This window comes from Astyanax mexicanus, chromosome 4 (genome assembly GCF_023375975.1).
Source record: "Astyanax mexicanus isolate ESR-SI-001 chromosome 4, AstMex3_surface, whole genome shotgun sequence".
Classification (NCBI taxonomy): Eukaryota; Metazoa; Chordata; class Actinopteri; order Characiformes; family Acestrorhamphidae; genus Astyanax; species Astyanax mexicanus.
In genome coordinates, this window is record NC_064411.1 from 44,169,026 (window position 1) to 44,182,416 (window position 13,391).

Here is a 13,391-nt window from a genome sequence, read left to right on the forward strand (position 1 = left end):
ATGACGCAGGTGTGAAAATAGACTCTTAACGGGGTTTAAGATAGCAATGAACATCGCAATGCACTTTACACAGGGTGTAAGATGCAGTCCTTTGACTAAGTGGCTGCATCCAGGTCAGCAATCAATCATGTTCATTTCTTTATTTACCAAACTATTTCTTTAACACCTGACTGCAATTACCCTCCTTTCAGGAGATCATTACTGCAGAAATTCACAAACTTTTCATTAATCAGCCTTAACTGATTAAACAGGAAATGAAAAATGCTGCATGTGTTACTTGTTAAAATAATAAACAATAGTTCATTTTGACTCGAGATGAAAACCAGATCGCATTCATGGAGAAATCCACAGAATTCCTTGGGGGCTCATATTAAACCTCTAGACAAGGCTTTTTAATACAAGAAATCTGTTAAATGATTATTTAGCTCATACCTGGAGCTATCCCAGTCGCACCTGCATAGAAGTGGAAAATTTAAATAATTAATAAAGACAGACAAAACCTTAAGGAAATATAGAAAGAAAACAACAACAAAAAACAGGTTCTGTGCATGTCATTGAAAACTGTAGAATGAAAACTGCTTGATTCATTGTTTGTCTTTTGTTGCTGCTGCTGCTGCCTATATGAAACATTAATTAACACTAATATAAACATTTTCCATAATCCCCCACAAGCAATGTGGGCACTATCTGGTTCTATAGATTTTCATAAATTCATCAAAGTATAATTAGCTAATTAGATATTAAAGAAAATTTAAATGCTGTGTGCATTTCAGTCACAGTTAGCTGAGAGGTTAATGAAAGGCAAATGGAAAAAAGGAGAAATAAGATGCATGTGCATTACATGTACACTATATGTCCAAATGTTTGTGGACACCCCTTTAAATACATTAATTTGTATAATAAATGCATAATTTTTAAACGCATTATTATAATATATAAATAATACATGTTAAATTTTAAGTTGTTGACACATTGCTGACGCAGATGTGTCCAGATAGCACAAATACTGTATACCAATGGAGAAGGTGTCCCAATACTTTTGTCCACATAGTGTAATGAAGTGTGTGTTTAGTTTTGTTTTTCTATAAAGGGATTTAACAGGATTTCATGCAACACAGTAGGTCTTACTGGACTCAGGGGCCGTGCCATTTGCAACGCTAGCCGTCGGTCCTGCCAAGAAACAACAGGTTCCACCTTGAAGACTTGCAGTTAAAAGGAAGGCAGCAAAGAGGTGACTAGCTGTGTGGTCATTGGTGTAATCAGCACTGGCAGCAGCCACAGGGTGGCGTTTTGGGGTGAATTGGCTACAAAGAGTTGTATCAGCTTGGATTTTGCTGGGCAGATATAGCAGAAGCTTTAGCAAGCTGGCATTCTTTATAAAAACAAACGTGATTCTTTTATGACAGCTTTATTTTTTATGTATATATTTAATTAATCAGCTGTGGATGCAAAAACTGTATAGTTTCCATCAAAAAAAAGCATTGCCAAAAAAGTATACCCTTTGAAGAAGCTGTGAGCACATGACCCACATGAACACATTACAGCGGTATTAAGCCCTCAGTACTGGGCAGAGGAACAGAGGAACTGTGATCTTTAGAGTTATGGAGCTTCATCAAACACCAAAATGCTTATTCTTGGGCATTTCTAGTAAAATAGTATTGGTTGCCAAATATTTTGTGCATCCCTACTTCCAACCCCTAGTTTAAAACAGTGTATATACTTGTAAATGTACAAAAAGTGATTCATTTCAGATCAGTCTCCCAAACACTTACAAACCTCACACCACCTGCAATCTGCCATGCCACCCATTCCACCCCGAACCTAAACATTGAGATCACCAAAAAAAAGAAAAAGAAAAAAGTGGGCTGTCACAAGGTGCCCAGTATGGTAGCAAACAATCCTACCTGGGCCAGCAGTCCCACCAGGGAACAGACCTCCATCCTTGGCTGTAAAAAGCACAATGAAATATCAGCAGTGATGCATTGTGTGTTTATTTAGCATCGCGTTTTCAGTTCCACTTACGTGGCTTCCCAGGTACCAAAGGCACACCGGTTCCACCTGGAACAGCAATCCCAACCCCGACTGGCACACCAGGGGTCGCTCCAGGAACTGCAACGCCCGTTCCAGTCACGCCAGTCCCAGCAACGCCCGTTCCAGCTACACCAGTTCCAGCGACGCCAGTTCCAGCGACACCAGTGCTAGGCACACCTGCAAGCAGAACCTTACTGTAAAGATAAGACAGTCTGGCAGAGCTATTAACTCTTGTATACCCAGGTGGTCTACAGCTATTTTTTTTCTCAGCAGATTAAACATGGTGGTGGGTGGAGCTAGGATAATCAAGTTTGGCATGCCATAGACGTAAATTCATTATTTTCATGCACAATTTGCATTAATTAAAACATTAAAATGTCCAAATAAGATTAATACAATGTAGCGTCATCAGAAAATCATACCTTTAGGAGGCTTAACCCCACCAGGATATGCTGTAATAGAAACATAGCACAGCTGTTACTACACATCCTTCTGGAATTTTCCCTTCTGATATTTTCCAAATAATAATTTTACAATGTCCTTTCAGACAGGCTTCCAATACCTGCAGGTACACATATAGAGACCACACAGACCAATCACCACTTCAGCTACGGAACTGTGACAAACAATTTTATGCTACTGATAAATTATGATAAATTAAATTATGACAAAAATCGTGACAGACTTATTATCAGTCCAGAAGGAAAAAACAAACAAACAAAAAAAGTATTAAAAAGTACCAAGACACAAACAGCTAAACTGACTATGGTGCTGCTAAAGCAGTGTTTTTTAACCTGCAGGCTGTGGAGTCCATGGGCTGCAGTGGTACTGCTACTGGGCGGTGACCAAAAAACAGTTTTACCTTCTGTTTAAGGTGTAACAAATATTATGTACATTATTTGCAAAAAATAAAACAGTATGAAATGGTATATTCATGGTATGTTAGGAACATGATTTATGAGACTTTATACATAAAACAATCCATAATAAATAAATAAAAAAAAATCACATTTATTGGAGGTGAAGGAAGGGTGTATATTGAGTAGCTGCTCCCATTGCAGTCACTAATACAGAGGTTTCCTATCCTGTACAAATCTGGGCTTAATTTCATCTGTTTTACTCCTAACAACAGGATATTTCACAATAAAACATTCAGGCAATTCAGGGCAATCAGTTTGATGGGCTACATTGGTTTATTGTGCTTCATTTGTTTAGATTTTGTTTACATGGTCGATTAAAGTTATGTGTAGCCTGTGGAACACTCTGTAGTGGGGCAAGTTGGCGGCACACTGCAGAAGATTAGGAACCCCTGTGTTAGATCATGTCAATTTTCTCTTCACGTTTCTACATCCTCTTCTTCTATGTTTATAACTAAGGCAGGGAGGGGTGCAGTAAGTTGGTGCGTGGGCACGGCAATTGATTACGGCTGTGTTTGGTTTACACTGGCTAATGTGGGTAACACGTTTTGGAGTGATGTCATGTTTGAACCCACTCTGCCAGGCTTAAATGTTTCTTCTACAGATGACTAAAGAAAGCCAGATATAAATATAGCTGTCAGCTCAGTTACTGACCACACACTGTATGAAACCATTTTTGAGAGAACTCAAAATATCAAAGCAATGTTCACATTGCAAGCCACATTTGCTCAAATCCGATTTTTTGGTCTTGATGGTTCACATTCACAAAGTGATCTGTATCTGTGTGTAATGTGAACGAATCTGTCCCTCACATGCGCACATTGATGTGTAAAAACAACAACAAAAAAAACATCATATTTGAGAGATGACTCGTAGCTTTATGAAGGGAAATGGATGAGTTAGCAGCTTATATGTGGAGCATCTTTTGCTGGAGTGGAGATTAAACAGCTGGTCTGAAGTACATGCTCAGGTCGAGGAGGTGAAAAAAGGCCAGGCGGTTTGCTTTTGCAGTTTTTGCAGCTATAGCTTGCAAAACTTGTATAGAATTTGAATTTGGCACGTTCACAAAGCCATAAAAAAAGAGCCACATTGAGCAAAAAATCCGATTTGAGTCACTTCAGCTTGGTTATGTGAACGTAGCCTTCATTAGATGCATTATAATTTTTCTATTATTGCCTAGTATTTTGTTTCATGACTTTTTTCACATCCCATGGAAGCTAAATAACACTAATTAGCAGAATATGTAATATGTTAAATCCATCATTGAATGTGAATGTGATTTGTCTATTCACATGGAAAAATGTTCCTTGATGCTTCCTTGATGCTCACAATCGTTACCACCCACTGCTCTTTTCACTGTGGGTGGTAATGCCTTTTATGACATTATCAGGGCAGTTTTGCAATTTGTGCCAAACTCCTAAGTAATACCTTTGATTCCAGAAGTAGGTACACTGTTTGAACATAACCATTGGGACACCTGTTTCCAAAGAAATCTAATATTAATTGCATTTAGTAACAATAATATTGGTATGACCTTGGTGCTGGATGATCACCACCCCACCCCACCTCACCCCAACAGTTCCAGTGCTCCATAGCTCAGTGTTGAAGACTTTATACCCATCTAGCTGTCCATTCTCGACATTAGGCAAGTGCCAACAGGTGTGTATCTGATCCAGAAAGTCTTACTCTTGATTTCATCTTACTCTTATTTTGCACATATAAAGCAGCCAAATGTATTCATTTAACATCTTTACCCATCTTCAGCTTTGTACGGGTGGGAAGTGACATTAAACAGACTCTGTAGAATAAGATCCTTCCATAATAATTAAATGTTGTTTCCTATAATGAACAAACTAGTCCAGGACATTTTCTGACCCACTACCCCTGGAACCTGTACATCATTTCTGATCTCAGTCATTCCAAAGCAATTCAACTGCATTTAATTCTGACGCATTCTCCATGTGTCAAGCAGTCTTAGTGCCAGCCGTGTTTTTAAAACCTCTAAACATTGCCCAAGCTCAATCTGTCTAAATTAACATGTTTACAAATGGAAAACACGGTCTAAACTCATGAGAGTGGCTCATAACTGAGCTGACAGGTTGATTCATCTGCGTAGCATGAGAATGGCTTTCTTTCTTTCTTTAGTGTTCAGTGGAAGAAATATGTGGAGTGGATTTAAATGTGACATCATTGCAACATGTGTGACTCACAGTCAAAATAAACCAAGCATAATCTAAATCCATTACGGTAACAATGGACCGGCATGCTCTATCTCTGCCTTACATTTACAGCAGAAGTACCAATGTATCTGAAACACTACTTATAACTTAATTATAACTTCTTTTTTTGCCATTTTTACCCAACCCATTCATTAGGACTCCACCTATCACTAGTAATGCCCCAACATCAGGAGGGTGAAGACTAACACATGCCTTCTCCGATACATGTGAAGTCAGTCACCGCCTCTTTTTGAACTGCTGTTGATGCAGCATTGCCGGATAGCCAGCATGTTAGGGAGAAAGCACAGCGACTGATACATCAGCTCAAAGATGCCTTGTGATGACCCAGGGAGATCAAGGCCAATCGTGCTCTCTCAGGGCTCAGGCAGCTGATGGCAAGCTACATGAACAGGATTCGAACCAGCGAATAAAATCAAGGGTCTTAATAGAGAACTAAATGCAGCCTATATCTTAACCCTTTAAGAACACTTTACAAGTGTCATAACATTGCTGTGAGAATTTGATTGTAGCTTCAAGAACTTTAGTTTGGTCAAGTGCCGATGTTGAATGAATAGTTAAAGTATACGAAGACTGCTGTATCCCATCCTGAGTGTATTGTTGCACAAATCCTGAACAAGCAGTTCAGTATCCTGAAGATCATTATCATTTACCTCCAGCTATTGGTAGTCCTGCTCCAGGAACTGCCCCTGGAACCCCATAACCACCAGGACCTGAGAAACACATTACCATTCATTACTGTACATTATATTGTACATACATTTTTTGGAAAATTTTCATTCTAAAATAGAAATTCACCAAATATTCAGCACCCAGCGAGTTCTTTTAAAGTACATACCATATTTAAGTGCCTTAGCACCAGCAGGATATCCTAAAAGACACACAAAAATCAAATATTATTTTGTTTATTAAAATTAGCCACAGTTACATTTGTGTACAGTTTAAAAAGTAAAATGGTGCCAAGTATAAAACAAGTTGTTTATACACTGACATTCCAAATGCCATGGGACATGAGACATGGGATGAGTATCATGTCCCATGACTTTTGCCATCTCCCGTGAAAATTCTGCCAGAGTGGCTTGTCTGTTCCCATTTGCAATTCTATCCATTTCACCTACTGCACTGTCCACTCTGGGTGGTAATGCCTTCTATGACATATTTCCAGTACACATGTAACACTGTAGACTGAGCAATGATAAATGCTTAGGCAACTTCGGAAATGCAAAGTCCTATCCGACTGGCACCCACTATCAGGCCTCAGTCAAACTCATAAGATAACACCTCAGCACTAATACAGGTGTGATTTTTCCAAAAAATGACATTGGCATTTCACTGTAAAGTACTGTTTTTTATTGTAGGTATGCTATAAAATTTAAGGCCTGTGCTAAATCTCTACAATGGTACACCTCAAATAATAGTCATAAGACATTATAGAGTAATCCATAAACTGTATTTTTCTGCAGAAGAAAATATCCATAAGAACTTTACTTAATTCCAAACAAATCCAAACAATGATGCAATACATTAGTTCTGTAACTTCTCCACAAATGTAAATAGCTGGCAAAATGGTAAATATGTAGCAGCTTTAGGAGGTTTGACTCCAGCTTCTAGTTCTGAAAGCCATTTAGAAAGCTCCAAAATGATACAATATGAGCGGTTTAAAATGTGTTCTGTGCTTATATTTCATTTCGATTAGGTAGAACCGTGACTATTGATGCAATGGGTTCTCTGGGACAGATTAAGTTTCATTAACGGACTGTTGTCCAAATAGTAAACAGCCGTGAGCTAATCTTGTACTTAAGAAAATACTCCAAACTGGATATGTTTGTGGTCAAAGACAATGTCCAAAAAAACAGGCAACCTCCAGCCCCTGGCACAACTCCTGGTCCTCCACCGAGGCTTCCAATGCCTGGAATTCCACCTGCCCCAGGTACACCTGCAAAACATAAAACATGTTAGTCCTGGCATTGTCAGTTTGCCTGCTCTGGACTTACACAACAATTCACACAAAAAAAAAGACTATAATTCCCAGCATGCACTCACACTGGACCTTCCTGACTCTGCTGATCACGTGACGCTGTGGCGTTCACGCTCTCCCAGCTTCTGATTGCTCACACCTGGTCTGTTCTTCGATGAGTATTGAATCTAGTTTGCTAGCTCTTCTATGACACATTTCTTTTGTTGTTTTCCTTTGTTACTGACCCATTTGTGTTTTCTGACTACTCTCTTGCCTTGCGCTCGGTTTCATTTCTTCATCTTTGCTAACCTATATTTGTATTTTGACTCTTCTTTTGCCTTGCCCTTTTTCCTGTTGGGTTTCCCATGTTTGACCCCAGTTTGGTATGTTGTTTACTATTGCTGCCTTTTTGTTTCTGACCCTGCCTGTCCTTGACTACCCCTATAAGCCTAGCCCCTCTGATAATAAATTGTATTTGTATTTGGTATCTGTAAGTGGCTACCCTTGGTTTGGCCACTCTGAATGACTAAAACTAAATTATTAGGATGTGTCATCTGATATTATGAAAACATTTATAGAGTTATGAAGCAGAGATATATTAGTGTTTTAGCCTCTGATTCTGCCAGCTGCCCATTCCCCAGTCCTATATCCACATCCCTGGTTGCCAGGTAAGGAACAAAATAGCAAGCAAACACAGCTTTAGACAGCTCTAACATCCTTCTTATAAGCTTTATGACCAGAGATGGAGTAAAACCAAAGCAAATAAGCAATACATTTAATAGATATAGAGAGCTTTAAGTCCAGAAGGGCTACAAGACAGTTGTCTACCAAACAGGTAAGCACGGAGATGGACACACAGCTGTTTACTACCTTGACACCAACCATTGTGACCAAAATATTTGTAAGATATCTGAATATTGACTCGATTAGCTTAATGTTTTCCCCTATTAACGGAACTTATTTAAATAATGTCACACTCTGAGTTGCCCCCACCTTTGTGCTACACTTAAAAACTTTGTTTCTTAGGAAAGATGCTGAGGACTTTGCTGTTTTCACAGACATTAATCACATTAGTACACAATTGAATTGCATAAAAACACAGTAGTGCAAATTATTACCATATTTGGGTGGTTTAACTCCTCCTGGATATGCTGTGAAATCAACAAAAACATTAAAACTTCAGTTATTTATAACTTCCCTACAGAATTCACCCTGACATGACCCCGACTCATTAACACATAACTGGCCTGCTTGCTGTTTTTCAATATTTTACAAACAGTAAAACAGAATTCACCTCCTGGCACAGCCCCTGGCACAGCTCCTGGCACAAATCCGGGCAGAAATCCTGGACGAGCTCCTGGTACAAGTCCTGGTACTCCATTTACTCCAGTGCCAGGAACACCTACAAATGTAAATAGTTTTTCACATTATGACTCAGCTGGCTTTGAATTTCAATGTTACAAATCCAGAGCAGCACTCAAATATCTAAATGTTTGGTTTAGAGAAATATCTTGGCATTCATATTGTATATAACAGTGCAATCAGTACATAACTGGACAGTGTCATATTTTCTATCATTTTTGTGCTCAATGTGGGCCGCATTTTTGCTCTTTATCTACTTTTATCTAATAATATCTTATAATTTATAATAATAATGTATTTAATAATAGTGTGGTGTTGCCTTTATTTAATATCCAATTAAACTGCATAATAAAAATCACAAATAACTAATGCCTTTTACATTAATTATTCAGCAATAAAGATTCAGATTCTACAAACAAATCAGTGATACTACGAAGACATGCCAAAGTTCATGGAACCGAAACTAGTTTTGTGTCCCATAACTTTTGCCACCTACCATAGAAGCTAACAAATGCTGCACAGACCTATAGGATAAGTGTTTGAGGTCTACTGCATTAAATATGCTGCTAGAGAAGCTGGCCTGTACACATGGACAATTTAAGCCAGACACCACCGGTCACGATCATTACCACCCACGGCGCTTTCCACAGTGGGTGGTAATGCCTTTTATGGCATTTTTCTACAACAAAGGTGACACTGAGAGCAGGAAAAGCTTGAGATCAGTGGAAGCTTGGTGGACATGATTATTGAACCCACAACCATGTGACAAATAACTGATGACCTCTTAAGTAATACTAAGATAATGAAACTGAAGCAAAGTACGATCAATCTTATCATACTCGGGAGGCTTAACTCCATTTGGAGAAAAAAAATCCCTCAAAATTCATGATTTTAGGATGAAATTTAAATGATTACCATATTTTGCAGCCTTTGCAGCAGCGTAACCGGCTAAAGAAAGAGGATATGGTTATTTTTCAGCCTGACAGTTGGTTATTACATATATTGTTTACAGCACTAAACTAAAACTCTGATTTTCTCATAAACAAACTTGATTTGCTTAATTTAATTAGATTTTTTTTTACTTGATCAATCTATGTTTTTACTACCTGCTCCTCCTAATCCAGGTACACCACCTGCACCACCCAGTCCAGTTCCAGCACCACCCAGTCCAGTTCCAGCACCACCCAGTCCAGTTCCAGCACCTGAATGAAAAAACAAACACGTAAGTCAATTTATTGCTAAATATGCTTTATAATATGCTAGGATTATTTATAGGACAGGAACTAGCATCATGTCTCATGTCTAATATAAGCTACATACATACGGGGCCTCATGCATTTAATGGGAATATGATTTCTGCTACAGAGTCACTTATATGTTCACATGGACAACTCGAGCCAGACACCACCGGTCACAGTCATTAGCACCCACTTCACTGTGCACTGTGGGTGGTAATGCCTTCTATGATGTATTTCCAGTACACTTATGGCACGCATCATTGGAATAGCATTTACAACAATTAGATAACACCTCACAACTTAGGACAACAGTTTCTGCCCATAACACTTTCTGCTATCCCATGATATTTAACATGAAGTGTAGCTTTAGTAGTATTGGCACATTAAATATGCTACATTTTTGCTCAAGCAATAAAGAAGTTTATGCCAATTTGCTTTAAATTTCATTTAATTTTAACATATAATATTTACCATATTTAGCAGCTTTGGCTTGAGCAGCTGTAAGACCCCCTGCACCTGTATAACAAGAGCATCATTGGCTGACACATACAGTAAATGCACAATATGACATTATAATAATAACTAAGGTATACAGCAATACAAATAACAAAACAATTCTGTTGTTGTAAAAGAAAAAAGAAAAAAACATATTTAGTTACAAAAAAAGCGCATTTATGTGAATGACACTCAGAACAAGCTTTAATATACATATAACTAATGATTTAATCTAGAAAAAATTACAGTGTTAAACTGAATTTAAATGAAGTTAGTTAAGTGTCATTTTGGATGAACTAAACTTCTTTCACTAGGGTGAGTGTGTTATCCACAGTGCCACCTAACCTTTATTTATTTATTAACTATTATTAACTATTCTAATATACTATTGTGGATTAGGACAGAAATGCTTTTTTTACATAATACTGAACCTCTGTGTATTTATTATATTTTAAAAGCCCAATTATTATTATTATTTTTTTTATTATTATCATACAGTATCATTTTTTCACACTTCTTGTAATCTCTGAAAAATACTGAATAAGAAAAAGAATACAATGTTCGCACCTCCTGCTCCAGGGTAAAGCCCTCCAGCACCCGGTACACCAAGACCACCCAAACCAGCACCAGCACCAGCACCTTGATGGGGATGAACAAGGACTTACTACCAGAACTATATTTTTTTTTAATCAGATCCAATTCAATTAGATTAAAAAGCAGCAGTAGCATTTGTTTGAACAGGAGATAGGTTACCATATTTTGCTGCTTTTGCCTGAGCTGGTGTGAGACCTCCTGTACCTGTAGATAAACAGAACATCAACATCTTGAGAAGCTTAATGAAAAACTAGGCACTGTCTTACACACAGCATCTGATTAGTTTTCTAGAGGACCTTGGGGTTACTAGTTTGCAAAATTGGTTCTCCACATACAGCCTAAAGATATTCCTGGTCAAATTATGTTTTTTTAAATTCACTTTGTGAAAAATCGTTAAAAAAGTTTTACAAAATTAACACATGTATATTGATGGCGTTCATTGATTACAAAACTGATCAACTTTCAAGCTGTATAAATGATCAAAATCCAAGCCGGTTCTTCTGTTTTTCTGCCTTATATGCGTGACAATCAGACTAACCGATTTGAATTTGTCCAGGTGTAATCTAGTATCACAGTGTAGCAAGGAGAGAATTTATTACATACCAGAAACAAGAAAACAATAAACCAAAAAGCAGGAACTTAGAGAACAAACAGCACAGACACAGGAGCTTAAATACACACACAAGGAGGGAAAGGAAACAGGTAACACCTGGGGACTGGTAATGAGGGGGCGGAGCTACAAATAAACACAGGTGAGAGCACTAAAGACATAGGCGAAGACAAGGAGAAAACAGAGAGCGCGTGGAGAAATGACACAGGCAAGGACGTGACACCTAGTCCGTTTATATACACAAATAATGGTGAACTATAGCTTCACTCACTAGTGAACACTGGTGTAAAGCAGTGAAATTTAAGAAAGCAGAAAAAGCGAGTAAAAGCGGACTCATAGCAGAGATAAAATAAACAGAGGACATTTTAAAAAGCTATGGAGTTTCTGGTATGAAGGTATTTCTGGTATGAACTTGAATAAAAAGCATAGCTTTTTGAATGAAAAAAAAAATCATACAAGGCATGTTTTATTTCTTTATCCAATACAATAAATTAAGAAACCATTCTTAAACCATGAACCAAACCAAAACATAAGTATCTGACAACCCACCACCACCTCTTTTAGTGTTACAGTCATGAAAAATGCATGCATACTAAAAAAGAACAAAATTGTGATCTTTCTCTTACCAGGTACAAATCCACCAGCACCTGGTACCCGGCCAGCACCTGGTAGCGCACCTGCAGAGCGAATAAAAAGAAGTTAACAACTGAAAACCCAATTAGATAAATTAGATGCATTAGATAAACCTCATCACATTCACTTTTCCAGTACCATATTTCGCTGCTTTGGCCTGAGCAGGTGTCAGAACCCCTGTACCTACAGATGTTAAAAGAACATCTCAGTGTTAGCATGTTTACAAAACACAAAATATGAATTTACAGTCCGTAATTAATGCCAAGAGACCACCAGACCTCCTGTTCCTGGGTACTGTCCAACTCCTGGTACTGCACCTGGACCACCTAGGCCTGTTCCACCTAATCCAGCTCCAGCACCTAAAACAATATAGCATTACATATAGCATATATACAATATGTACATTGAATGTGGAAATGTGTGTGGCAAAAGTCATGGGACAGAATACTAGTTCCTGTCCCATGACAAGTGGCACGTCTGTGTATTTTAAACATTGTTTGTGCTCACCATATTTAGCAGCTTTGGCCTGAGCAGCGGTAAGTCCTCCTGTACCTACTAGAGAACATTAAACAACAAAATTCATCATAGTTAGTTAAATTTTCCTGCATAGAGCACTCAATAATTTCTAGCTTTAATAATGCACTTTAATGTACTTTAACATTATAACAGACATTTTCATTTTAGTACATCAAGTTGCATTTTTGAGCTAGCAAAACTTAATTTTACCAAATTAAAAACTTTAGGAATATAATCCAGAGGAAGATGGATGGTGACAAGCCATAAAACAAGCTGAACTGCTTGAATTTGTGAACCAGGAATTGCTTAAATTTATCCAAAAGCAATGTGTAAGACTAGTGGAGGAGAACATGCCAAGCTGAATAAAAAACAGGGTTATTCCACCAAATATTGATTTCTGAACTCTTAAAACTTTATGAACATAAACTTGTTTTCTTTGCATTATTTGAGGTCTGAAAGCTCTGCATATATGTTTTGTTTATTTCAGCCATTTCTCATTTTCTGCAAATTTTGGAGTAAGGTTGTTCGTAGTTTATAAAATAAAACAAAATGTTCATTTTACTTAAACATTTACCTATGAATAGCAAAATCAGAGAAACTGATTCAGAAACTGAAGTGGTCTCTTGTTTTTTTTTTCCAGAGCTCTATATCCCGTGTTTCATGATATTGTAAGAAAAATATAAAATGATTCCACTGCAAAGTTTTTATACTTAAAATAACTATTTAGCAGTAGAAATTCACTAAATAATGTTTTAGTTAATTGATCTTAAAATGTTCAATGGACTGGACAAATAATTTAGA

At 37.6% G+C, this 13,391-nt stretch overlaps 1 protein-coding gene across 50 annotated transcripts in view; it reads right to left on the reverse strand.

Moving 5' to 3' along the window:
- Window positions 1-13,391, reverse strand: part of elna (elastin a) — a 115,526-nt gene that overhangs the window by 22,981 nt on the left and 79,154 nt on the right. For 45 of the 50 annotated variants that reach the window (XM_049478690.1, XM_049478693.1, XM_049478715.1 and 42 more), the window contains 19 exons: window positions 12,582-12,629; window positions 12,353-12,433; window positions 12,213-12,257; window positions 12,068-12,118; window positions 10,991-11,035; window positions 10,805-10,876; window positions 10,214-10,258; window positions 9,611-9,706; window positions 9,420-9,452; window positions 8,437-8,544; window positions 8,261-8,293; window positions 7,047-7,121; window positions 6,024-6,056; window positions 5,839-5,898; window positions 2,454-2,483; window positions 2,023-2,208; window positions 1,905-1,946; window positions 1,129-1,170; window positions 433-453 (listed from right to left, as the gene is read on the reverse strand). In XM_049478690.1, coding sequence (XP_049334647.1) covers window positions 433-453; window positions 1,129-1,170; window positions 1,905-1,946; window positions 2,023-2,208; window positions 2,454-2,483; window positions 5,839-5,898; window positions 6,024-6,056; window positions 7,047-7,121; window positions 8,261-8,293; window positions 8,437-8,544; window positions 9,420-9,452; window positions 9,611-9,706; window positions 10,214-10,258; window positions 10,805-10,876; window positions 10,991-11,035; window positions 12,068-12,118; window positions 12,213-12,257; window positions 12,353-12,433; window positions 12,582-12,629 — 1,146 coding nt within the window. The remainder of the gene's footprint in view (window positions 1-432; window positions 454-1,128; window positions 1,171-1,904; window positions 1,947-2,022; window positions 2,209-2,453; window positions 2,484-5,838; window positions 5,899-6,023; window positions 6,057-7,046; window positions 7,122-8,260; window positions 8,294-8,436; window positions 8,545-9,419; window positions 9,453-9,610; window positions 9,707-10,213; window positions 10,259-10,804; window positions 10,877-10,990; window positions 11,036-12,067; window positions 12,119-12,212; window positions 12,258-12,352; window positions 12,434-12,581; window positions 12,630-13,391) is intronic. The other 5 variants (XM_049478691.1, XM_049478713.1, XM_049478695.1 and 2 more) reach the window with 5 other exon arrangements.